Source organism: Nuphar pumila, unplaced genomic scaffold (genome assembly GCF_984573655.1).
Source record: "Nuphar pumila unplaced genomic scaffold, dmNupPumi1.hap1.1 HAP1_SCAFFOLD_1238, whole genome shotgun sequence".
In the NCBI taxonomy this organism is placed as follows: Eukaryota; Viridiplantae; Streptophyta; class Magnoliopsida; order Nymphaeales; family Nymphaeaceae; genus Nuphar; species Nuphar pumila.
The window spans coordinates 1-26,761 of NW_028323621.1; the positions used below are offsets into that span (position 1 = coordinate 1).

The 26,761-nt window shown below is 52.3% G+C and overlaps 4 protein-coding genes across 4 annotated transcripts; 1 reads left to right on the plus strand and 3 right to left on the minus strand.

Annotated features, from left to right (window-relative positions):
- Nucleotides 1-207: 207 nt before the first annotated feature.
- On the minus strand, nt 208-6,838 carry LOC149809448 (uncharacterized). The gene is made up of 10 exons (XM_089994838.1): nt 6,767-6,838; nt 6,499-6,681; nt 5,106-5,990; nt 4,979-5,059; nt 3,917-4,347; nt 3,111-3,258; nt 2,251-2,538; nt 1,640-2,047; nt 900-1,127; nt 208-447 (listed from the first exon to the last, which is right to left on the minus strand). Exons 1-10 carry the CDS (start codon nt 6,836-6,838, stop codon nt 208-210), a joined length of 2,964 nt encoding a protein of 987 aa, XP_089850964.1.
- A 2,679-nt stretch (nt 6,839-9,517) lies between these two features.
- Nucleotides 9,518-11,062, minus strand: LOC149809449 (large ribosomal subunit protein eL22z-like). The gene is made up of 4 exons (XM_089994837.1): nt 10,939-11,062; nt 10,665-10,743; nt 10,367-10,453; nt 9,518-9,617 (listed from the first exon to the last, which is right to left on the minus strand). Exons 1-4 carry the CDS (start codon nt 10,997-10,999, stop codon nt 9,557-9,559), a joined length of 288 nt encoding a protein of 95 aa, XP_089850963.1. The 5' UTR covers nt 11,000-11,062; the 3' UTR covers nt 9,518-9,556.
- A 4,147-nt stretch (nt 11,063-15,209) lies between these two features.
- LOC149809450 (pumilio homolog 12-like) lies at nt 15,210-18,039 on the plus strand. Its single transcript, XM_089994835.1, has 4 exons — nt 15,210-15,479; nt 15,597-15,770; nt 16,113-16,424; nt 17,680-18,039. The coding sequence occupies exons 1-4, from the start codon at nt 15,210-15,212 to the stop codon at nt 18,037-18,039; spliced, it is 1,116 nt and encodes a 371-aa protein (XP_089850961.1).
- A 5,324-nt stretch (nt 18,040-23,363) lies between these two features.
- On the minus strand, nt 23,364-24,826 carry LOC149809451 (uncharacterized). The gene is made up of 4 exons (XM_089994836.1): nt 24,551-24,826; nt 23,987-24,047; nt 23,806-23,891; nt 23,364-23,762 (listed from the first exon to the last, which is right to left on the minus strand). Exons 1-4 carry the CDS (start codon nt 24,824-24,826, stop codon nt 23,364-23,366), a joined length of 822 nt encoding a protein of 273 aa, XP_089850962.1.
- Between the last annotated feature and the right edge of the window lie 1,935 nt (nt 24,827-26,761).

Below are 26,761 nucleotides of genomic sequence, written 5' to 3' on the forward strand. Positions count from 1 at the left end.
TTGACTGTTGCTTCTGTGCGATCTTCATGGGTTCCAGAAGGTCTTGGCCTCTGATGTTGGAGCGGCTACACCACGCTAATTCCAAACACATTACTTGCTCAAATGGTGCCAACACTGCACCGATGTAGCGGCATGTCATGGAGTTACATTGCAACATCTAACCGGATCTCAACAACGACCGTGTTCCTAGCGGGTCCTAAACTGGTCTTACACAGAGACGACCTTGTCGTGGAGGTCGGGCTTGGAAGGGAACGCGGCACCCTCCCGGGTAGCGTAGGCGTCCTTGGCGGCCTGCTTTGCAAACCACTCTGCGCTCTGGTTCCGGTAGAGCTCTGCTTCGCGCTCCAAGCTCTCGCGGCCCAGCAACATTCCGGGATCGATGTCTCCCTTAACCAGCCCGGCAGCTCTGAGAATGTTCTTCTCGTCCACCATAAAGTCGTCACTCGCCTGCACACGCGGCAAACCGGCTGAGATAGCCAGGAGCTGGCTGAGAAGGAAAGGACCGCCGCATCCTATCTCAAAAGTGAGGTATGTGTTCCTGAAAAGGACAGGAACTGCGAAGGAAAGGACGGACTACATCCTTTCTAATGATTTCTAAAGAGTGATTTGCGTGCTCCTGAAAAAGATAGCCCAAGAACGCGGCGTTGGCAATGAACACGGACGTGGACACAGCCAGCGCCTAGATGGAGGGATGCCTAGATGGAGAATGCCCCAAAGGAGGACGCACCTAGCAAGGCGTGTGGAAAGAGCACATAGACAAAGAAAGAAGGGGAGGCACAGGCACCATGTAACGTTGTGTCTTTCACTTGTAATTACAACACGACCAACGCTCAGGGTAGAGCTGGTGCAAACGAAGAATCTATCGTGCGAGTCCATAGCTGGAGAGCTAGAGTGCACACCTCGGCGGGAATGATGTCTTTGAACGGCAGGTTGCTGAGCACCTCTTCGCTGACGTCAGCATCTGGTGTGTCATCGAGCAGAGCATACAGTCGCTGCCCAGTCACGGTTTCGTTGGTGTTGGTGAGCAGCTCGTCCGTCAGCGTCTCGATGACTCGCCGCTTCTTGTGTACCATTAGCAGCGCTCTATGGAAGGCCAGTGTTTGCAAGCGAACACACAATTCCTCCATCTGCAAAACCCCACCAAAAGATCATGCCAATCGTGGTGGAGGTAGGGATGAAATGGTTCCCGAGAACTACTTGGGGATGCCAGTGTCCATGTGGATGCAGTAGTGTTATCAAACAGATGCATCATTACATTTGCTAATGGCAGGAAAAAGTCAACAGATACATCATCGTCAAAGTATCTCATCGCGAACCCACTTCTTCGGCACCATGCCAAATCAAGCCCATCGCTCCAGGGTTACAATTACAAGTGCCAGGAGTATGCCGATGAGACACCATCAAGTCGCGAAAGGGTACATCATCGAATACACAGAAGCAGTTAGGCCGTATCCCATAGGGTGCCGACGAGACACCACCAAGCACACAATGTGCCTTTCCTCTCCCATTTCCTCTGGCGTATCGTGGCCGTTTCTGGAATTTCCCGGCCTGCGCATCTTACGTGCTTACAAGCACCGAACGGCCGTTTTCCGGCCGTTTTGGCTAGCAAATTCTGGCCGTTCTAGGCTGCGTAATTTACATTTTGCAAAGCACAGAATGAGAGCGGAGAGAGCCGCACTGGGACTGGGTCCCGGTACTGGGAAACGGTGTCAGGGCCGGCGTCGTTGAGGTCCCAGGTGTACCGGCTGCCGAAGAGGGCAGGGTTGACTCGGGAATGCAGTCCAAGCCAGTGTGCGAGGTCGCCTGCGTTTGAGATCTCATGGGAGGTGGACAATGTGATGGAGCCCCGGCCGAACAGCACCTCCTCCACTGCTCTGCCCATGTACATGGGGACGAGAAGGCCGGCGCAGAATGCAAAGTTGCCCACCTCCAGCTGACTCTTACCCTGAAAGCAGACGCACATCACCGACCAGCCAACAAGTGCCCTGGGAACACGGCACGTGTTCCATGTAGTCCTTGGAGCTGCCAATGTCCACGATTCTTGTATCTATAGGTACCATCAGAGCAACTTTGTGTTGCGTCACCTGTTCAAGTGATGTATAAACACCGGTGGTTGTAGCACACTCAACATGACGACAGATGCATCTCCGCGGCTACATGTTGCTACATATAAAGCGTTTGTGTTGTGAAAAGATACATCATCAATGCCGGAGTGGTTTTGTTTGTGTCTGTTTGGAGAAGGGAGCTCACCCTAACAGGCTGGTAGGCAAGTCGGTGCCAGTCATCGCCATGAAAACCCATATCCTGGGGCACATATAGGATGCGGCCCTGGGTGGATCCATAGGGTTTAATGCTGACCGCATCGATGGGCGGCAGGCCCCCTGTGACGGCTGCGGCCACGGCTTTACCAGCTAGCACAGCAGCCATGTGGCGCTTGGCTTTGGACAGCGGTAGCGAGGGGGACGGCAGCCCCACTTTGATCTTCGCCAGTGCCTCTTGCACCACTTCTATATCGACCTCTGGTTTCGCATACCTCACCTGCATTTGCTTCGCACACTCATGATAACCAGCGTCGCAAATTGAATTGATAAATGGTAATGGTTTACCAATGTGACTAGTCAGTGTCCATATGTTGAAGCGCCTGTAGGTAACCTAATCCAGCACCTGCGTTGCCCAGCGCCGCTGCCGAATTGATGCCTAGATTATGGTGTCCAATTGTGTTCGCTGGACGCTGTTGGTCAGCTGTGGCTGATCTCCTTTCTTTTGCAGGGTACAAGGCGACGCAGACAACATGTCAGGTCAGGCTATGGAAAGTCAGGCTGATCCGGCTATGCTTATTTCAGGTGATGACAATGGTAGCGTGTGTTGTAACAAGGCACCTCGTTACATCACTTGGATAAGCAAGAAATAGTCAGGCCAAAATCGACCAAATCCACACGTTCAAAACAACACTGCTCATTGAACGTCAGCGGCGATCGGGACAGGCAAGCCTGTCACGAATGTTTTGCCGCTCGCACTTATTGTAAGAAAGTACATCATCACTTCACATAAACAATGGCAAGGAGAAGTCAACAGAAAGCACATCATCATCAGCAAGGCTGAACACGCACCTGCAGGATGGCCGACTCGTTGAGCAGGTTGGCGAGCTCAGCCCCGGAAAAGCCGACCGCAAACTGCGCGACCTCACCCAGGAAGCTGTCTTCCTCGTCCCGGGGAATCTGCTTTCCACGAGCATGCACCTGCACCACGACGATGCGCCTCAGACGATGAACACAAAGCACATGCACCAAACAGTGGATGTGATTTGTGATTAATACTGGTGATTTGAGTTGGCGTTACTAGATAGATACCCCAGGAGGGCTCTGAGGTGTAGACGGCACCACAAATTGGCCAGAACGCAAGTGAGGCTCATTGCACAGATATACCCCGTGTCGTTCTTCTGTTGTGCAGCTGCTGAGCATGCTGGGTGTCGCCCGGTGTGGACATTGCATATTGATATCCAAGTTTTGCCATGGACTACATCTGGTACGCTATGCCCAAGTCGCCGAGGCCGTCCGGCCCTTCACAAGATTGATCTTGTGAGCGAAGAAAACGCAGAGAGAGCGGGGCATTGAGCTCGCACAGCATAATATACCCCTGCGATAGCATGGCACATTTCCCAGTGCATTTCCTTCCCGTTCCACATCGCTGTGTGCACGCCATATGCCATGCACACACTCATACGGAAAGGATTCTGACTATCAACTAGCAGCAGTACCGTACTCATAGCAGAATGCACATGGCTTCTCATCATAACATCTCCTCGACAATGGCAGGAAGTAGTCATCAAGCAATCAAGTGATAGCGTTCGAGACAGTACAGCTCATTGAAAGTCAGTGGTCGGGACAGGCAAGCCTGGCATAAATAAACGACCAACCGCTCCAAGAGCAAAAATTGGCTTCTCATCATTACATCATCAAAGCGAATCCCAATGCCCGAGTGTTCTTCTTTTCCTTTTTCAGAGAACAGCACCTGCAGGATTTTCTTCCGGTTCTCAGGCCCAGGCTTGCCCATGAAGATGCAGCGGTCGAAGCGCCCGGGGCGGAGGAGGGCGGCATCGAGGACGTCTTTCCGGTTCGTTGCAGCGATGACGAGGACCTTGTCGTCGATCGCAAAGCCGTCCATCTCCACGAGAAGCTGCAGCAGGCCTTGCTCTCGTTCTGCCGTGCCCGGGTCTTTCATCCCCCCCGCCGAGCTCCGAGCTTTGCCGATAGCGTCAATCTCGTCTATGAAGACAATGGCCGGCGAGTTTGTTCTTGCGTCTTTGAAGAGGCTCCGAATGCGTGAGGCCGCCACGCCCGAGAACATCTGTGAAGAAACCGGAATTCTAATGAATGCGTTGAATGATGATTATAAGGCTTAAATACTTAACATCTATCTAATTGTGTGGGTGCTAATCCAGCAAATGGTCAGCCAAGTACGCTTTCGCACAGCCTGTTTGTGCATGTTTCAGCTTGTGCATGAACAACATACCCCCGGTTATGGAAAGCCAGGCTTGCCGGTTTGAGCATGATGCACACGAGAATAGGAAGCTGGGGCATAGTTGCGGTTCAGATTTCTAACTTTTGCCTGGATGCAGGTCGTCGGCGAACAGGGTGGTCTGGGTATGCTTGCCTCAGGTGATGGTCCAGGTAGCACTGATTCCCAAATCGCGCTTGGAATTGCCGATGTCCATGGAAATGCGGCAGCTATGTGAAGAGATGCGTGCGTCATCATGATTATCATATTATGAGGTCATGGTCAGCGCTGTGTAGGTACTGGGTGTTGGATTACCCGGGCATACTGAATCCATACAAGCAATCTGGTAGTCTGGTCAAACACCCCCTGAAACACCCCCTTAAAACACCCCCTTGAACTCCCCCTTAAGCACCCCCTTAAACAGGCTGCGAAAGTTGCTGGTGCCCAGAACATCTGGAGGTTACCAGACAGCCTCACACACATGCCCAGAACAGACAAACACCTTGGCAAAGCACAACTCAGTCTGGAACACAGCAACACAAGCTCGGGAGACGATGCAGAGCTACACTCAAGATCAAACGGAACACGGATAACAAGAGCGCGCACACCTGTACAAACTCTGCGCCATTTGCAGAGTAGAACGGGATCCCTGCCTCGTCAGCCATCGCCTTTGCAAGATAGGTCTTCCCCGTCCCAGGGGGGCCCTCGAGCAAGATGCCTCGCGGCACACGTGCTCCTATCTGCCGATAGCGATCGTCCCCGAGTAGCAGCGTCAGGATGTCCTTGATGTCGTTCTTGACGTGGTCAATGCCCGCGACGTCCTCGAACTTCACCCCCGTGCCTTTGCCCTTGCCCTTGCCAACGTTGAACGCCTTGGCGATGTTCTTGCCCATGTCCTCGGCGAGCTGCTCCTTCTCAGAGAGCTTCGTCTTGAGCAAACCAGCTTTCACTGCGATATACTCAAGCACGCCGACGCCCATGCGGAGCACGATCAACAGGCCGACCATCACGAACTGCGTTGCGTATTTATTCGCCCACGCAAACGCCTGATCAGGGTCCTTAACACGGACTTCAGGGTGAAACTGCCCATCCTGAGTCAACCAGGTGACCGCCTGGTATCCATCAGCCGTCTTGTGCGGGATGTTCATTTTCACAAGCTCGCCGAACTGGCTATTGTACCAGAAATCGCCCGGCAGGTCGACGTAAAATCGATTCATCTCCATCCTCCACTCTGGGAACTCCTTCACGAAGAGCTGAGAGAGGTCGTCGCGGTTGTACTTTTGCGTGTTGAAGTCGTGGCCGCCCTGGTCGATTGGGATCTCGACGAGCGCGCACTTGCCGTCCCCCAGGATCGTGATGCGCTTGATCATTTTGTAGTTCATGAGGTGCAGGAAGCGTGCGTACGAGAGCCGGCCCGCGCCGATGGGGGGAAGCGTGTCGCCTGCATGTATGGCAGCGTTTCGCCAGACCGTGTGATTTGCGGGTCGCGATGCCTGGAAATGCATGATTTTCGAATGCAAACATGGCCCCATTCTGACGACTCGCTGATGCATGCACAGATATCAGAGCTACTGTGTCGCCGCCAGCTACTCAGGCATGCTAACATTCACGTTGTGTCCAGAGCCCCCAAACTATCGAACTATACGACTACAGTTGAATCAGAACCATTCTCTGTGCGTTTCAGGACATTTGGGACAGTACAAATCACAATCTTCCAACCTTTCTGGTGAACTTGGGACAGATAATTCCCGTAACACGGAATTCTTTGCAATGCCGTTTGAATATCAGCGGCAGTACGGTATATTCACAGTCCTAACCTTCATGATTTTACTCAAATGCAGCTTCCATAATGTGCTTATCCTGGGGTACTCATATGTCATGTTGACAATGTCCATGTGGACGCGGTAGTGTTGTGAAGAGACACATCTTCGTCATCCCGATGATCAATTGTCGATGCCGCCATCTTGAGGCTGGCGTACTCATTTCGTTGCACTGCATTGCCAGGAAGTTGGTGTCTGACGCACCGAAAAACACGCGGTCTCGGAACTGCTTGTACTCTCGCTTGATCCTGGCTTCGAGACTCGTCGGCTCGCTGGGCTCAGTGACTTCGACAGTCGGCCGTTCTATTATGTTGGGAGTCAAAGCTGCAAAGGGCAGCATTCCCATTGCAACAGCTTTCCGTATCTGCAGACCAGCGGGAAGATCAATATGGACTGGCTTGCCTGACGGTTTATATCATGCTTCTGTATGATGCAGTGCTTCGCCAGACCTGGTCATTTTTCAGGTCCAAAAACCCAGTAATGCATGGATTTTTGGGACGAAAATGGGTGTCGAAAGCCATTCTGGCGAAGCAGTGGTATGATTTTGCCTGATGTGTGTGTCGACCGTGAAGATGCCTGGCCAGGTGCTTTGCCTAGAGCTTTTGTTAACGTGAATTGGCTCAGCTCCCTTAGTGCAGTGTTTGGCTGTGTTTCAAAATCCAAGGCTGTCCTCCAGAAGTGGCCACATTTAGGTCCAACTGTAGAAATCCGGCTGTAAATCATCATGTACTGAGGCAGATTGGGTCTCCACCCACAATATCCCCAAATTTTCAGGCAAATTCAGGCATCGGGACCCCGCACTCACACGATCTGGCGAAACGTTATGGGTATCTGCAGGTCGATTTTGGTTCACAAAGGGCACGAAGGGGTCCGTCGTTTTCACGGAACAACTTTTAAACTCAGGAAAGATGGTCTCAGTCTCCATAGCTGGTTTTGCCAACTGACCATTTGCTACATCAGCTGGCTGTCATGCAGTAGCCCCAACTGGCCTCACAAGATGCCAGCTGAATAATCTCAACATAGGAGCATGGAGAGTGTGGGGAAACAGGACAGCAAAAGTACTGTACTTGGGAGTCAAACTCTCCATGCTTATTGATGCCTCCAAGACATGGACTCCTGTCCAGATTATCCCAGACTTGCAGAACCAGCAGGTCCAGTAATTTCAAATCGCCTTGTTTCACATACACATACGACATTCCGATATGCAAGAGTTCAGAAACAGTCTTGCAGGTGACAACGGGCGCATCGCTCTGCCCAATAGGCAGAGTTAGACGAGTTCTACGAACGTACCTCTCTCAATGACATTCCACTCTGCAAAATGTTTTCCGCTAGACTGCAGAAGAAAGCGGCCTCAGGGTAAAGCGCATATGGGTAGGTACGATGAGTTGAGCGCAGTAAAATTTAGCAGGGTTGTAAAGCCATCCGAACGAAGCCATGATGGCAGGGCCGATGAGGGAAGGGACATTGTAACTGATCCCAATTTCAAAGACGGACACCGTGACCAGTCAAGGGTAGGGTGCCGGGATGGCAGAGTTGCCCACAGTGCTTCGCTCGCAACCCCTACCCAATCAGGAATTGATATTACAGAACCGCCAGCTTACAATCCTGATTTGAATTCACATGATCTTATACCAGTACCGTAACACATTAGACATGGCAATGCTTGCATGGCAGTTTAGCAAATATCTACGGCATGATGGCAAGCCATTGACAACCACACAAACAGTATTATGCATTACCTGGCTTCATAGTGGCCTTCGATATCATTTTCAAGGGCAGATGGTCCAGGACCTTCGAGCGTTTCGTGTTCCGAATGTCCTTCCCGTTGAGACAAAACCTGCGGCTGGGAGAGTGCGTCAAACTAAATGCACACGGATCAAGGTAGACAGAGGGAAAGCTAAGACTACGCACATGCTTTCGAAGCGTGACCTGCTGCAGTTGTGGCGTCCTTGCACTGAATTGCTGTCGTTGCCATTTCTGCACGGAGTTCGGCCATGCGGCCAATGGTCCCTTATCACAGCGCGTTCGACGCATCCTGCCAAACCGTTGTTGTACTACATGCACGTTTCGATGTAAACACCCTGATGGAACGAGCTAGAGCAGTCTCATAGTCTGCATGTACTTGTGAGTGTGGCTAAGCAAGCCACGGTCACCAAAGAAACCACAGAAAAGTATCGTTATACATATACAAACTGTTGCCTTCGCATATTGAACTTGACATCCATTCAGCGATACCTGCAGAACGATTGTCACTATTTCCGGCGGGTAGTAGGATGGACATACGTCGAGCTGGGCTATACATACGACCTCCCAGGCAAAAAAAAAGGCCCAAGAACGCAAACTTCTTGGAGGCATGGACCATAGAGGCTGCTCTCGCAACTAACGAGACCCCGCCTCTTGGAGGCACGGACCATGTTTCTTTGTACTTCGACCTGCACCGCTTCAGTCTGAAGGTGCAAGCGCGAAGCGCCAGGATTACGGGATTCGAACTGACGTGCCGTAGCAAGCAAGTGGACGGTTCGTCTCAGCTTGACACGCTCAAATCCAATCGTCGATGGAGACTCGTTGCATGCAAGCCGGCAGGGGTACCTCCTGTACTGCCCGAAAGCAAGTGACGTTGGGTCCCAAATTTCCGGCACCCAACGTCAACGGCAGCGAGAGTGCCTGGACTCGCGTCCGAAAAATAGAGGAAGGGTGTAGCACTTGTCGGAGGAGATTTACGAACATGAACGCTTATGGAGTCCGTTATCGACCAGATGAGCATTGAGCTCCCCTCTATGAAACAAGGCCGCGTGTAGATCCATCATCATGTGCATACCATGGATGCCATCCATTGGATGGTGCACGCACCCTGAGCGGCATGATGGCCGTGTGACGCCTTCTGAGTTGCGCATGACATGTGCGATCGAACACGTCAGGGTGGAAACACACACCCTCTTCGTGCTTATCAACTCAGGTTTGCAGACTGGGAGTCCCAACCAATCGGGGGCAAACCCAATTTCATCAAATAACGCACGGCATAGCCATGTTACGGACGCCAATGACTCACCATTAACAGCACTCGTCATGCATGAAGAGCACAAGCAGGCATTTACGCAAAACGAAAAGAAAGGACGCCAATACCAGACATCTCCAAACAAACAATTGATGAGGCGGGAAGTGCAACTGTGTTAGAGGAGGGTGATCGTATGGTTACAATTGCTGCTGCAACCACAGGTTCACGAACGCTAACATGTGATCTAATCCTCCTCGTCGTCGTTCTCTTGTTCGGCGATGTTGAAGTACCGGAGCTCGTAGACGCTGCAAAGCAACAATGCAGCGGTCAGGCAGGCGTATTGAAAACAAACTCACATGAGGAGGGACGGAACCACTTGGCGTTGGTCTTGTCGCCCGCTCTAGGCAACATCGCCTGGACTGGGCGACGTTGATTGCATTGGCAGCAACGGCAGTGCAAGCATCGAGGTAGGAATACCCGGTGATCGCTAAGCAAAATTATGCAACTTGCATGCCAAGTCTGCCTGCAAGCCCCAGGTGGCAATGCCCATGACATGCAAGCTGCCTGGGGCAAAGGCCAAACATGCTGCCAGTGCATTGCAGCATCTGACTCGATGCAAGTCTGCGTCCAGCAGGATGATGGCCTTGCCAACTTCTTGCAACTTGCACCTTGTCTGCTGCAAGAGATATGGTATCAACCATACTCGAGGCTTCCAATCGATCCATTTGCTACTTCTGACGATGCTTGGATATCCACATCGCAATTCCCCACCTTGCAGAGTGCCCATGGCTACTGACTTGCGCATCTCAGTTGTGCTTACTTGAATTCCATGATATTCTAAGTGAGCCTCAAACCTCCCTTCCGGCTCACTGACAGTGTTCTCATTGAGTACATGATACCAACAGCTGCCTAACCCCACTGGAACATGAATGGGTGAGCACTTGGCAATCACGATGATGATGTCGAAGTCAGGTGAGTGGTTGATTGATCGATTCATAGCCCCCCGATGACATGCATACTGCTAGATGCGACACACAGAGGGCCTGAGACGCACTTGCTGTCCTTGTTGGAGGCGATGACCCGAAGCCAGTCACGAACGTTTTCTTGCTTGAGGAACTTCTTTGTAAGGTACTTGAGGTACCTGGAAAGCCACACTGCAAGTCATAAACCTAAGCCTACCAGTGTCTGGAATAGCTGGCAAACTGAGTTTGCAGCCTACCAGTGCCTGGAATAGCTGGCGAAGGCTGAACGTCGGAAAGAGAACAAGATCCAGATGCAATCCAGCCCGAGGATGTGATTAGCAAACATCGTCACTCAGTATTGGCACTTCATCAGGCTGCGAGGTTGCACACCTCTTGGACATCTGGGTATCTGCTGTGACTGTCAACTTGGCCTTGTCCTTGGAGACCTTCACGGAGTCGCCAAGGTTACCTGCAATAATTCGGGCAAGTGTCACGCATTGGGAAGCACATGCATGCGGAAGTTGTTCATCTGCAACATCGTTGACGTCAGGGTTGCAAACGTGGAGCACAAAACCAATTCGAAGCGCCCTGAGTAGCAGCGCATGCATCGCAAGTGTAAGCACAGCTTGAAGAAATTGAATAGCAGTTATGGTTGGACCAGCACCTGTCTTGCCATCGACCTTGATGCGCTCGAGAAGGAATTTCTCAAAAGCCGCGATGTCCATGATCTTGTCATCGACAGGCTTGGAGCAGTCAATGACAAAGGTCAAAGCCTTTTTCTTGCCCTTAGGCGCAACCTTCTTCTGGATGGCGGCAGGCATCGTTGCACAGTCTACAAGCCAAAGTCACCTTAGAATGGGACTCTCTTACGCACGCACAAGCCCGTAGACAAACGTGTCCCCACACACCTGCTGAGCCAACTCCTGAAAAGAAGAGAAAAGGACCGATCGTGTCCTGACTTGCTGGTCATGTATCGATTTCCGAACCCTCAACTCTGTAAGCCGCCAGCTCCTACCCCTCACGTACGCGTATGCTCAGAATAGTGATTTGTCATCAATTGCAGGGTCACGCAACCCCAAGTTGTCCCCAAACATTGTTCGAGACGCTGCATATCTCTGCCACCATCGCTTAGACATGACAATGTCGCTTTCACAATGTTTCCAGAAGCGGCCGTTCGTTTAGCTGTATGGTAGTTCACAAACCTCATCTCCTACTGCTCAATCCCTAAAAGCTTCTGCGTACGGTGTCTGCCATTTCCTGAATTCGAAGCATGTTCTAGATCTACAGGAAATTGCTACTGCCATGGCTCTGAGCTCCAGCCCTGGCCAATGGTGCGCGATTGTCGACACAGTTACGATGGCGGTGGTCAAGTGCTCAAAATGCTGAAGGTACCGCCTGTTTGCAGGCAAATGCTAGGGGATCGGATAGAGAAGAGCCTAGAAGATGTACTGAATGACATCAATCCACCGCCTCGTGCACAGACGGCACCTCCTCCTGCAGCGGTAAGCATCTGTCTGTTGTCGTCGACAGGGTTGGACGATAATTTATAGCCTCTCGCCAGCCGAACGCTTGCTCATAGTGTGGTCGTTCACGATGGAATTACATCTAGATATTGGATGGCGGAACTCGAGCACTCTTCACAGTCTGGGGTTCTAGCCGAAACCCTGTCCTGCTCGTAATGTCACGGCCGTGGTATTGTGATGGCAGATACAAGCGGAAATCTTCTTGCAGGCAAACTCACTTGGATTTGACGCCTATGATGCTGGGCATATGGACATCAGGCTTGATCAAGCATATAGTGATTTCTACATGGATCAGCTCTCCCGCTCATCGAACCTTGATTTGCCTGCCCCTCTGGACACCACAACGCTCTTCTCTAATTTCGCCCGTCAAATCCTCAGCGACCACGTTCAAGGCAGACCTCTTCCCACTCTCAGTCCAAATCCACAAGTTCAGCAGATGTTCGAGAGCCTAGTCAATGGTACGTCGGGGTGCCAATGCTTCTCCTGTGACATCACCTGTTGTGAACGCAAACGCCTCGTTCGCCAGACTGTGGACTTTAAATCAGTATTAAAGGCTTGTTCAAGTGGATGTCTTCGACGTCGCATGTATATCAATGTCGGTGCCTCTACCGTGAGTGTCGCAGTATGTGCTGCTTTGAGCACGCAGCTCGTCCATAGCGTCAATGTACAGACCTGTCGAGGGTATGCTTGTATGTCATCAAATTTTCACCGCTTCCGGAATGCGACGAGCGACCTTGTCGTTTGGACGTTTTTCGTGGTGTATCGCAGATCCCGCCAAGGGCTTCCGACGCACTCTGTATCTCGAGATACTACGCTCGCGCTGAAGTTGCGGTCTGCACGGTGCAATCCTCCTGATAACGCAAATCAATTCGCGCTCCGTGCCGTACAGGTTTTTCTCGTCATAGCATGAACGGAACACCTCGTGTTGTTCCGTTCAATTTGGTGGCGTTGCAGCGCATGAACGGAACACCTCATGTTGTTCCGTTCGCTTTAGTGGCGTTGCAGCGCACCGCAATCAATGCCCCGATCTTTCGAGTGATGTTGAACCACCTGTTAATGCAGCTGGAGTAAGTGCTTGCGTCTATGGCCGGCCTAAACAATCGCATCACACCGGCTTTGCTTTTAAGTATCTAGGAATCCCGACAGACTGTCTGGGACATTTGCCTTTTTAACCAGCCAATTCCTGTTGCAGAATTTCACCGTCCAGGATCAGGCGTGTCTTCGAACTTTCACGACCGTGGCTTTCAGCACATACAGCCCAGCACTTATGTCTCGGGCACGCAATTTGGTGAGGAAGGTAAGGCATTCTGTACAGTTTGCTTACATGCTTTGCACCTTGCCATGAGTGCACTGCCAACCAGGTTCCGCAGCCCGATCTCATCTATCATTTACTTCAAGTTCCCAATGAAAACCCATCTGGTGTGGCGATCGTTGACCTGCGAGGTCTACTGCGTGTAGTTGAAGGGCCAGTGAGTATGGTTGATGCCTGATGGGTGTCCTGTCATTCACCTTTGGAAATGCATGGCATTTGAGCCAGGTCTCCGGTATGAGGCCGCTGAGATCCCTGCACAAAACTCACAGCAGCCTAATGTCCAGTCTCTGGTTTCCGTGCCAAGCTACCGAACCCCTTGGAGTAGTTTCCCTTGATACCGCCTGCAAGGTGCACACATTCATTGACAGATAGCTGCAAAGTACCTCGACAAAGAACTCACCAGTAGTTTGATCCACAGGATCCACAAACCCCACAGATGGCGGACTAAGCCTCTGCACAAAGGACTTGAACTCACAGTTTATGTTTGGTTGGACCGGAAATTATTATTGTTATTTTGACATTCATAGATCCGGAATTAGATAACATCCATCATACCAATGCCTAATTACAAGACGACGTTGTCCCACCAGCCTGCGTGGCCTGCAGGCTCTCCAATGCACGGAGTCCAGCAGATGCACCGCATGGAATCCTCCCCGCTAAGCCACCAGCACTCACCAATGCCGGCCGCAGCCATGCACCACCCGCAGCGCGAGCTCCATCTCTCTCCCCGCAAATTGCACCTCTCCCCCCGCGAACTGCAGCACCCGTCGCCGCGGGGGGGCCCAACACAGCAGCAGCAGCCCCCCCCCCACTACGCGCAGCATCCGCGCGACGCCTCCCGGTCGAGCAGCGACCACATGCACCCAATGCGCGCTAGTGCCACAGAGAACGGCCCTCCTGACGCCCAGCCCACCCCCCTCTCAGCAATGCACCCTCAACCGCACCATGCCGGTATCCACGTCAACGGCGCCTCTGCGCCCGGTCACCACCTCCCAAACGGCCATCTCCCAAACCTCCTGCCGATGCCTCGCAGCATGATCAACCACCTCAACCAGGCCGCGGGCTTGATGGCGCCCGGCGTCCCGAACCAGGCCAACCACCAATCGGCACAGTCGCACGGCATGCAGCACCCGCTGCAAATGTCGCAAATCGCGACGACCATGCCCATGTCAGCAGCCGTTCCGCATGGCATGAACATGCACGGGATGCCCACAACAATGCCCCCCGGGGCAAATATGCACGGCATGCCCACAACGATGCCTCCAGGCGCCAATATACACGGGATCCCTCCGAACCACGCCCCCCCCCCTCTCACCAGCATGCCCATGAACCCCGCCTTCCAAGCGGCTTTCCAGGCCGCGTTTCAAGCCGCCTGGATCGCACAGCAGCAGCACCCGGGCCAGATGATGTACCCTGGCATGCCACCCCCCCCTCACGTCATATTCCCCGGTGGGCCCCTCGGACCGAACGCTGCAATGCTCAACGGCCAAGTGCCGCAGTTCCCTGCAGGCGCCCCGGTACCACACCTCATGCAGGGTAACCTGCACCCGCCCATCTCCGGCCACGACCCGCACCACATGCGCGGCGCTCAGGTCAAGTATTCAAAGGGCGGGAAGGGCACCGAGGCGAGGGGAGGGAAAGCGGTCCGTGACGATGAGCCCGATCTCCGGCGCGATCGGAACGGGGTAACTCAGCGTGACCGGGAACGCAGCTCACGCGATGAACCTGGGGTCGACATGAAGGGCGGCCGCCAAGAGGTGCGGCACGTCCGTGATGACTCAGCAGGGGGGCTGAGGGAGAAGGCCGCGCAGGACGAGAAGGGCCAGGGGCGCAAAGATAAGAAGGGCGCCCGCGGCTCGGAGCTCGTGAAAGCGGCAGATGGGCGCTCGGCGCCGGGCACAAAGGACGCGCAGACGGCCAAGAGCATCGTCGACGAGCTCGTGGACGGTGGGGCGTCGTTGGAAGAGCTGCGAGGCAAGGTGTGGTTCCTTCTGCCTGTTCTCGTGATTAGTGCAGCGATGTGGATGTCGCAGCATGCGTGAACCAGTTACGGATCACGGCGCTAACGCAGCGTGCGTGTCACGAGTGCAGATCATGCTGATGACACGCGAGCAGCACGGCTGCCGCTACCTCCAAAAGCAGATTGACGAGGGCGGGTACGAGGCGCTGCAGCTCGTGTTTGACGAAATCCTCGAGCACGTGGCATCCCTCATGATGGACCCCTTCGGAAACTACCTCATCCAGAAGGTTCTGGACGCCTGCCATTCGGAGCAGCGCATGCAGCTGCTCAAGAACATCGCTGCAAGCGACCTCGTCACTGTCGCCCTCAACACTCATGGAACCCGCGCCGTGCAGAAACTTATTGAGCAGGTACCTCCCACTCCCCCCCCCCCTTATGATGATGCAGCATGATCATGTCATGAGCTTTTCATGAGAAACATCAAGGATGTCCCCCTAAGTTGATGCTTTTCTACTGAACTCAAGAAGGACATGAAGGACGACGCGCCCAAGAGTTCCTCAAACAACAATCTCATTGCATTTCTGCAATGGCGTATTCGCCCTCAAGAACATCGCCGTGAGCGTCCTCGTCACAGTTGCCCTCAACACTCAGCTACCATACGACCGCTGATGGCTCCTGATAGGCTATTGCTGTACACTTCCGTTTGCGGCTTTGGTAGCATGCTGTGTAACTCGAGCAGGTTGAGCAGATAGTCCGTCATGTGGCGCACGCAATGGGCGTACCAAGTGCTTCCATTCGGCATCGCAATAGCATGTTCATCAATACCAACAGACGAGGTAGCTTAGTGGTGGGGTGTGGTATGATGTATGCCTTCATCATGAAGTTCGTGGTGTGTTGTATCTCTGTTTGTCGGCACTACCGCATGGGCGTTGCAGCTCCAAGTGCGAGCTGGTGACTCATTGTGGAGACGCGTCGTTGGCAACAACTGTATCAATTCTGCATAATTCATCAGCAGCTATCCTCACCAAGTGGGCTGCTTGCAGGTGAACGGCGAGGAGGAGGTCTCCATCCTCACTAACGTGCTCAAGGTGCGCATCGTCGAGCTGATCAAGGACTTGAACGGCAACCACGTGGTGCAGCGCTGCCTGCAGAAGCTCAACTGCCAGTACACGGGCTTCATCTACGACGCGGCATGCGAGATGTGCCTCGACATCGCTCAGCACCGCCATGGTTGCTGTGTGCTGCAGCGTTGCATCGACTACGCCACCACCGAGCAGAAAGTACGCCTGGTCTCATGCATCGCCAAGCACGGCCTCGAGCTGAGCAACAATGCTTTTGGAAACTACGTCATCCAGGTGCGTGCAGCGCGTTGCCAGGCTGGGGGTTTGACCCCCGTTCCTGACCGATATTGTGAGTGTTCGGGCACCTGGACCTTGAGGCCGTATTTGACACTCCATGACTGGGATTGGGCTCCATACAGTCTGCTCATCCGAATTTGTTGCAGACGGCACCTAAATCCTTGATTCCAATTGCAAATGAAAGCAGTAGGCATGCTCCGTTGGTTCGCGTCGTGTTTTGGGCGATTCCGCGCATGTGCAATGACTCTGGCGTGATAGATGGGTGTTGCTTGTGCCACACGCACACAACAAGCCCTGTGCCACGAAAGCACGGAAGGCAACACACGAAGCATTCACAGGACACATTAACATTTTCGTGTGGTATTTAGCTTGTCTGCCTCTGCATCTGGATCGTTTTAGTGTTGCGTGCAATCGCATTTCGCTCAGGGTGCACGAAAAGCCCACATCCTTAGGTTGACGGGCACCTCGTAAACACACGAATGCATATGCACTCAATCACAAACGCGAAACTTGCTAATTTCAAGCGATTGCAGCTATTTAGGTGAAGGATGCATGTCTCCACTTTGCTAAAGGACGGGCGTCAGAAGGATGGCACGCAAAACACTTCGTTTTTCATTCAGAGCAGCGAATCGAACTATGCAAAAAGAGATGGAAAGATCGTGCACAGCGAAAGATGTTGCAATTGGAACCGCGATCTTAGAGGCATTTCCCCGCCAAGAACCATTGACACAAAGTTCAAAACTTCTGGAGAGTCAAATACGGCCTTAAGACAGGGGTTACAGGGGTTGACGAAGCGCTGGCTATTGCTCGCATTTCTGTCAGTGGACCCACCTTTGCATCCCCGGAGGTCCCGTGTTGTACCAGGCACTCTGTATAGACACAAATGATGATGATGTGCCTTGTTGCAACACTGCCGCATCCACATGGAGATCGACAACCTCAAGCACTACTCGGGAATAAGTGCTACTATCACCCGAGGTAAGCATACATACGTACAAATTCACCGATGTTGTAGTTGAAACAGCGAGTACTCCAAGTACAGGTGCAGCAGTTTAGGTCTTCCTCTGCTTCCTGTGTTGTCCCGTCAGTCGGCCATGCCTTCCCACCTGGTCAAACTGACACATGTTGCATGTCTGCATGATCAGGCCAATCCAGAAAATTCTGCAATACAATCCAAGCAAAAATTGATGGAGCTTGTCTGAGGGAGTGAGAGTCTTGAAAGTATGCGTGACTCCAAGCGCGTGGTGTGCAGTACATACTGGACGCAGGGACCACCAGCGCGGCCACCGAGATTCTGATGCAGCTCAAGGGCAACTTCCCCGCGCTCAGCTGCCAAAAGTTCTCGTCCAACGTCGTCGAAAAGTGCCTCAAGCTCGCGGCGGTGGGCCTCGAGGTCTGGCGCACGGTCATCGTGGAGGAGATCATCGCGCACGACGACCTCTCAGGCCTGCTCAAGGATCAGTTCGGCAACTACGTAGTCCAGAGCGCCCTCCGTGTTACGAACGGTGACTTGCACACTCGCCTCGTCACTGCGATCAAGCCGCACCTGGCCGCGCTCCGCAGCATACCTCACGGGAAACGAATCCTTCAGCAGGTACAGGGCAAGCAGTGAATATGGCTGCACAGGGCAAGATGATGGTCATGCGGGAGAAGGCCGCAAACAAGGCCAAGAGCGAGTTCATGAGTACTTGAGGTCAGCACGCCTCTGGATGGCTGCCTCGCTTCGGCGGCAATGATGCTAGAGACACTACATTGGACGAGCAGCGAGCCCTGACCGACACAGTTCGAATCTGTCGGATCATCCCCTCCACCAGTGCTTCGCCGGAATAGCGGTCGACTTCAAGTTCTGTGCCAAAAGTTCATGCAGCTTCGGGCATCTGGACTCGCAGAATCACTGGCAAAACCACTGATCTCCAGGATCCGATGATGAAAATCAGCATTAAGGTGCCAGTTGTACGCGTATATATAGGCTTAGTATGCGTCATGGAGCCCCTCTCTGCATTGCACCTGGCAGGTTGCTTCGCTGGAACTTGGGTTTCGAAGCCAGGCAAGCTGCGTGTGCACTCCACGTAATGCCCACAATCCGCAGCGTTCGCTCAAGATATGCGTACGAGGCGAGCATCGATCGCGGCCACGCAAGGGGGTGACTCGGCACCACTCCAGCTGGCTGCTCACAAAGTTGCAAATTCTCCATTCGGCGCACAGCAAGCAGCCTTGCCGCCGTTTTCAGGGTTTGGGGTTTAGGCGGGGTTGCTGCTTACGGCAAGCGCTTGTCGGACAGCAGGCAGACTCCAGCTCACAATATGGGAGCCCATATGAAGCTTTTAGGTGAAAGGAATTGCCACACACTTCCCAAGGGTGGCAATCTGCAGCGTGCGCAAGGCAATAAGATGGTGCCCACAAACAGAGTGTCGCAGTGGTGGTGGGGGGGGTCCGTTGTGGGTGGGCATTGATGGGGAGCGAATTGGGTTGTGGAAAAGCAGGACTGTAGCAACGCTTTTGGAAGCCACCACAGTGTGACATACCACCTTGAGTTTTCCACCGCTCTAACATGGACCCATTGCCTTGACCGTCCGTCTTTTGATCTGCATCAACTTGCAATTTCTGTTGTTTATTACGATTTTTGGAGGCTAGTGCCCCTAGAGATGCACAGGAATGCAGATCCGCTTAATTGTTGTTGTGTATGACGATTTCTGGAGGCTAGTGCCCCAAAGTGCCGCACAAGCTTACAAATCCATGGAGAGTCGGGTCAGCTTGGACACCTTGTATTGATGCATATATTTTACAACTCTACATGTATTGGCTTGCGATTCCCAGTTGTGCGTGCTGGTTCCAGCGTGCTGTGTTTCATTTGCGCCACGCTCTTGAGCGTGCGCCCTGTTTCCTCACCGCAGAGGCCTTGTGGTGCCTTGGTTGTTCATGGTTCTCCCCTGTTTCGAGATGGGTTGTCCTGTCCCTTGTAATATCTGATCTTCTGTACATCGAGCTCGTTTGAAAACAAGCATGCTCCTCGTCGCAACAACTTGACTGGGCGTGGAGCACATGAGACGTGCATGTGCTGTGTTGCATTCCTCATGACCAGGACAGTGAGGGCTCCTCGTTGCTACCAGTATGGCCTGATTGCAGACAGGTTCTGCAGTCGCCACTGGAAGGTGGCATCATACACCAGACCATGGGAGAGGATGCATGGTGCGATGCAGGGAGTACTAGTAGTCATTAGTCACTCGGCCGAAGCAAAAAAATGCGTGACATCATTTTTTTCTATATGTGACCCAAATATTAGATAGAGATGTTCGGGATGAATAGACCTCTACCGAAAAGTGCCCAGCGTGATCGTGACCCGCCAACAGTTTAATTTACCACGGTATTGCATGCATGGTCCGGGTAAACTCTGAACTTCCAAACACTGTCACCTGTGTAAACACATGCGTTGGATGTATGAGCAACAAATAAAGGGTGTCTCATTTTTTCTAGTTATCTCGAGATACGACACATATCAGCTTGCGCTTTGCGTATTTGACACATGCACGGCCTCCAATGCTCCATACAACTGATGAGACAGTGGGGCGCTTGCAAATGCCATGAGTGGATCCACAGGGATCACCATGCGCACAACTTCCTAATACCACAGGGAAACCCCCGGCATCATCATCCCCACGCAAGTGCCCAATCACTGGTCTTCAACAAAAGAGCAACACATGTTGACGATATGTCAGCCCCATTCAAGAATTGTGAGTGCCATGTCCTCTCCGCCATGGAATGTGTGATCATGGCACAGACGGCCCAAAGTCCCTCAGTGAATGCTCAGCAAAAGCAAAACCCAAGCCCAACCCGAAAGCAAACTCGGTGAATCTTATGGCCGAGCCATCATCAGGCGCGCTCGGTACATAGCTCTGCCCCGAGTCAGCCCTGCTTGGGCGGCGGGGATTGGCCGGTCTGTGTGGTGAGTCGGACCAGTCGACGATGGACGATTTCACCTGCAGATAGGCAGACAATGGCTGGCGTTAAAAAATGTCAAATGTTAGCCGAGTGCAACATGCAAGCTACGGCAGAGAGGTTGAGGTTCGAACCCCTTCTCACCCTTCACGCATGCCAATACCCAACAACAGTGGTGGAGCACACATATTCAATACAGAGCGCTCGGCCCCCGCCACCCTGCCAACATTTGGAGGCTGTAACAGCAGGCAAGCCAGCCAGGACAGCACACGACATGCTCTGCAGCATCCACATGGGAAAAGTTTGAACATGTCAGAAAATTCCCAACCTATTGTGTGAAAGAAAATGAATATGCCAGCCCAAAGAAGACGGCGTTGACAAGGGCGAGACAGCCAAAGCTGAAATCGCGCCTGAGCCGTACCTATTGTGAACTGTTATGCATTGCGGGGCAATGCTGCTTTTCGATTGCGAGATTTGTTCTGGTTTTCAGCTTGGGCTGTAGTGTTCTAGCTGCCTACATCCTGTGTTTCCTAGGTGTTTCATGCCGTCTGAGAGCCTTCGGCAAGCTCGAAACCGGTCACGGCAGCCGGACGGTAGTGTCATTTGTATAACACACCCACCCATTCTACATGTCTCAAGATAGGAACCTGTACAGGTTCCTACATGTTGTGTCTCACATGTTGTGTCTTTCCAAATCGCAATGCTTCTGCGATTGTCTCTATATATCTGTTATGATGTAGCGGGTACCAAGGGTCAATGCAGCGCCAATGTCTGAAGAGTAGTGCTGTACAAATACGTAGTTGGCTGCCCATTTGTTGGATCAGCACGAACATAATTAGATAACGATAGTCAACATTTCTGGTACCAGAAATACGCTCTTGTACAGGCTTACTGAAGAGTCATCGATACCATAGCCATAGCCAGATAAAGTCACTGCAACCATCATCATCTCACGATTGCAGAGTGACACAGCTGGGAAAGCACCAGAGTGTAAGCATGCAGTAAATGTCGCTCTTCCATCAGGTGGCGGTTAGAAGGTTGACTCCCAGATGCCTCTAGCTCCAGCCTGGTCATGTTGGGGTCAATTTCCATCTCCTGCTCAAGGAGGCGTTCAGCGCACAGACACACGCTGTTGAGGTCGCTGTTGGTGTAGCCTCTGCAAAGCTTGGCGACTCGCGTCAATGGCGGCAACGCTCTCATGATAGCACTGAACTCCAGCCGCGTGGCACCCTGCGCTACAAAAAATGATTCAACCGGGAACCAAGCCATGTCTCTGCAGGCGCTTGTGACAGACTCTGGCGGGGCTCAGGCACCAATTCAGGAAGGTCTGGATTGGTTCACAAGTAGTTCTTGGAGTTGCCAATGTCCAGGTCGATGCGGTAGTGTTGGAAAAAAGATACATCATTACATCACATAGATAATAGCAAGGAATAGACAACAAGAAACAACGACAGCACATTCGAAGTGATACAGCTCATTGAACGTCAGCGGTCGGAACAAGCAAGCCTGTCATAAACGCGCGGCCGCTGGCACGAGCTAAAACTTGAAGAGAACGCCGGTACATGATAGCATTGCCCCTACATAAGCCAATGCTGAGTTCCCGTAGCGCATTGGTGACAAATCCATCCTTGATAACATCACCCCCAGCACTCGCTGTTATTGCCAGGGTATTGAGCAGCTCCATCGCCGGCTTGCCGGCCGAACGTCTCATGTGACAGCGGGCTGAAGGCGTAGCCATTGGGGTCAGCGGATTATAACAAGATACATCATCATCATCATCATCTGGAGCTCATTTACGTGTTCTCAATCTCAGTTTCATCTCATGGTTCCCATGTAGTTCTTGGAGTTGCCAATGTGTATGCGATGCGGCAATGCTATCGACACATCATCAGCATTGACAATTGCCAGAGGGAACGCGCTGGAAGTTCTTCGTGCGCCTGCTGGATAGATGCCGTGTCCAGATCAAGTGTGGTTGCTGTAGCATTTTCCAAGAGATCTGCAGGCACTGTACCAGGGTTCCCGGCCTCGATTCTCTTCAGCAAGACCTTCAAAACAGAGCATCTTCCGTCCTCATCCAGAGCACGCAACTGCAGCACACACATCAACACCGCCATCAGCCCGTGCTTTGCCTGAATGGGTTTCGACCGCCAGATCTGTCCCATAACATCATGCATTTTCAGGCATCTTGACCCGCAAAATCACAGGGTCTGACGAAACACTGCCATCAGCGCCTGGTCCCCACGCCAACCAGCCCAATGGGTACGTCTCTCTTGCACTGGATCACAGCGGAGTGGACATGGCGGGATCCCTGATGGATTTGTTAGTCTGATCAGCACTAAACTGACTGCAGCCTCATTTAGCAAAACGGCTGCACAACTGAGTTTATGTGCTGCCAGTGTTCGCCAGAATGGAGTTCAACCCCACCCTGGCCCCCCCAAAATAACATGCATTTTCAGACATTGCCGCCCACACCCCTCGCCAGACCCTGTAAGCATTAAAGGGTCTGGCGAAACGCCGGATGACAGGAAGAACATGGCAGGAAGAACGTGGCGTGATTCCCGATTGATTGATTGATGGTTGGATGGATGGATTGATTGATTGATTGATTGTGTTCACTGCACCGTGGATTGTCCCAGCTTGTGGCATAAAATAGACCAATTTCTTGAAGTGGTTGGAGGTCATGGACCACAAGGTAGGATATTGGCAACTGAATTGGAATCTCTGTTGGGAGTTGATCTCTTGACAACGATTTTGAGTATGGGTTGCGACGACCTCCCAAAGGAATTGACGGGCCGTTTTTGGTCAGCCGTGGCTGATCTCCTTTCTTGCAGGGTACAAGACGATGAAGAAGACATGTCAGGTCAGGATATGGTAAGTCAGGCTGGTCCAGGTACGCTTGCCTCAGATGAAAGTAATGGTAGCACTGATTCCCAAGTAGTTCTTGGAGTTGCAAATGTCCATGTGGATGCGGTAGTGTTGTAAAAAGATACATCATCATCATCATTGATTGATTGATTGATTGTCAATCAATAGCCGTACCCGGTACTTTCTGTCAAACCGTCGCAGGACAGCAGCATCCATGACGCCCAAGCTGGCGCTGTTCAATGATGCAATGACGATGACGTTGTTGGCAACCAGACCATCCCACAGCTGTATGAACTCGGTCCGCACGTTTCGCTGCACGACCGCTGAGGCAGAGCCTGTGTCGTGGTTTGAGTTTCCAAGGAGCAAGTTGACTTCGTCCAGGCACACCATGACTGGCCTTCCAGTGGCTGCAGCCACTTTGTTTGTTAAACTGAAAACGGCAGACACGTTCCGGTTCGATTCCCCAACACCTGAGCTCACGATGTTGCTGTATTTGACGTCCAGATATGCGCAGCCGGCCTCCCAGCCTATCGCCTGCACCAACACATCGCAGTGTGCCCGTTTTCAACAAAATAACAATGTACTTGACGTTAAGATACTCGCAGTCGGCCTCCCAGCCTATCGCCTGCACTGACCACATCGCAGTGTGCCTGTCTTCAGAATCTGGAAAGTAACAACAGATGCTCAAGACCTGTAAATGATGTAAGGCAACTGAGGAGGGGGCCGACAATGAGCGGGGCAGCCAGGGCTCATCTCACAGTGGATCGGAGGGATGGAGTATGCTCTTCGGTCCATCTTCAGAACCTCCCTCAGAGCTACCTATGAATTGACGCGGTTGAACGCCAGGCTGTCTCACCACGTCTTTCAGATAGCAGCGTATCCAGCGGAGGTATTGCAGCCATCACCTCTCCTGTGATGGTCGACAACGGTCGTCAAGTTCAACAAGCAATGCTGCTTCTCCAAGCAGTGCAACAATAATATTTCTTGGGCACCTAGGTACCTACAGCAGATCCAGCCTTCTATATCGTATCGTGGCACCGCTACTGTGAGCGTGCTTGTTGGTGGACAGGAGTTCACCCAACAGGGACTACTACACCTTGTGAGCACGCTACAAGGGCGGTGGCACCCCATTTTTTCAGGTTTGAATCCTTGGGTTCATGCTTGTAAGCATGCCGTTTGGCAGAATTGATACATATGCTTCAAAGCTCATGCAGCGTTGTTGGGGAATGAACATGTCATATTCAGACGCCGACCTACACTACTTTGTGATTGCTAAACAGCACCGAGGTGGAGACAAAATATTGAGTCTGCTTTTGCCACACCTTTAGCAGTGTAGATTTTCCGGTGCCAGGCTCGCCAATGAACAGGATCCCACGAGTGGGACGGATGAGGCTGCTGGTGAACTCGGAGGGGTACTTCAGAGGAGTGATGACATCATGCTTGAGGGACTGAATGACCTGATCAGCTCCACCCACGTAATCAAAACCGTGGGAGGCACGAAGATGCGTCTTGAATTGCCCAGACAGGGAGTTCTCTTCTGACGTGAGGGCAAGCTGGATTTGTTGACCTCCTCTGATGTTGATTTTGCACTTTTTCATTTTGCTCCTTGTGGATACTCTCCAGCCATGAAACACGATCAGCAGTGAAGTTTTTTACTCTCTGTAAGCAGATTGCCTTCCAGCTAGGTGGTAATCACACCTGCAGCCACCTCTCGATTGAGCCATCACTCCATCCATCCTTGCCGCGATAGGGTATCAACAATTGTTCATTCACGACTGTCTTGCCACCTTGCTCACCAAGACAGCTAGATTATGCGAAGCCGATGATTCTACAAATTTGATTAGCTGTCTCAGCTGTAAAACAATTTCAAATGGAACATCTCGCAAATTTGCGCTTGAGGGAAGCTCCACCGTCAGTACTGAATAGTTTGCTCAGTCTTTGCCACGGAGACGTTGGCAATGAAAACGACTCCACGCACGTATAATTGACATGCAGATTTATGGCAACACCACGTAAATTCAGAGACATTTGATTCCTCGTGCCGAGGCTGTTGGCTACAGCAACAGGCCGACGACGGTTCGTATCTGCTGATTCGATGAAACGCGCAGCGCGCTGGAAACAGCACACACACTCCAGATGGGGAGTGTCTTTGAAACAAAACACAAGTAATGAAGATCGTACCCATCAGAGAAGCATTCACACGGCGTCTTGCATGTGCACATACGATCTTCACCATTTGTGCGGTGATGTTAGTCCTGGTATGACATCTGTGTCCCAATTTTGACAGCTTGTCCCATTTTTCACAGGTTTGCCACTTGCTACAGCTTTCAAAAGTGTTGCGTCTGCGCATATGCGCCGTTTCAGCAGAGGGGCCTCAAGAGCATGGGATGTTTACGATGACGAGAATCTCGCCGATGAGATGATCATCTCATGAGCGAAACGAACATAGCACGAGATAGCGAACAGCACCACGCCCAACGTGTGCTGCACTGCAGGCTGCAGCACACACGTACACGCGTTCACCAGTGCCTTGGCATTCACTGGAAGTCAAATTGTGCCCTACGTCACAAACGATACGGCTGTCAACGAGGTCAGGAAAAGGCGAAACAAGAGAACACAATCTTGTCATGAGTGATCCACAAAGTTTGGTCATAATTTACATGTTCATGGCAAGTCCTCCTGTGTCAAATGCAAGGGATAACACGCATGATCAGTCGCATGCAAGAAGGGTAACTCAAAATCTGAAAGTAAAGAGAGTGAAGGAAACGAGGCAACCAAAACGGGCCGGCCCGTCATTATGAGGGCAGCTAATGACTGCTCCTGCTTGCCGCAGCCTCGCGAGCGCGACAAACTCAATTACATGCGAGTTGCATTACGAGCGCTTCACCGACTCATTCATCACGCGACCCAAGAACATTAACCATTGGCGCCTTTGCATGATGCATGCGCAGGTGGTGTAATACTATGCACACCAAGCTGTTGAGAGGCCGAAGCCCCATGGGTACGTTCCCGTCGTCGCGTTCTGCGGCGCCCGGGACATGGCGCAATCCCCGATTGCTTGATTGAAATATTATATCGTTAACAAGACAACTTGGCAGATCCTAAGGACCTGCCTAATAGTCCTCTTCATAATCCTCCTCCTCCTGGACGTCATCGCCACCTTGTTCCTCATCACTAGCGCCCTCCTCCTCCTGGCCGAGCATCTGGGAGCCCTCTATTTCCTCCTCCTGGGCCTCATCGTCCACGCGGTCTTCCTCATTTGAGCCCTCCTCCCCTTGGCCCTCGTCACCAGATCCCTCCTGATCTTGGACCAGCTTAATGGAGCGCTCAACCTCCTCCCCCTGGTCCTCATCGTCCACGTGGTCATGCTCCTGTGAGCCCTCCTCCCCTTGGCCCTCGTCACCAGAGCCCTCCTCATCCTGGACCATCTCAACGGAGCGCTCAATCTCCTCCTCCTGGCCATGATCGTCCACGCTGTCACACTCATGTGAGCCCTCCTCCCCTTGGCCCTCGTCAACAGAGCTCTCTTCCTC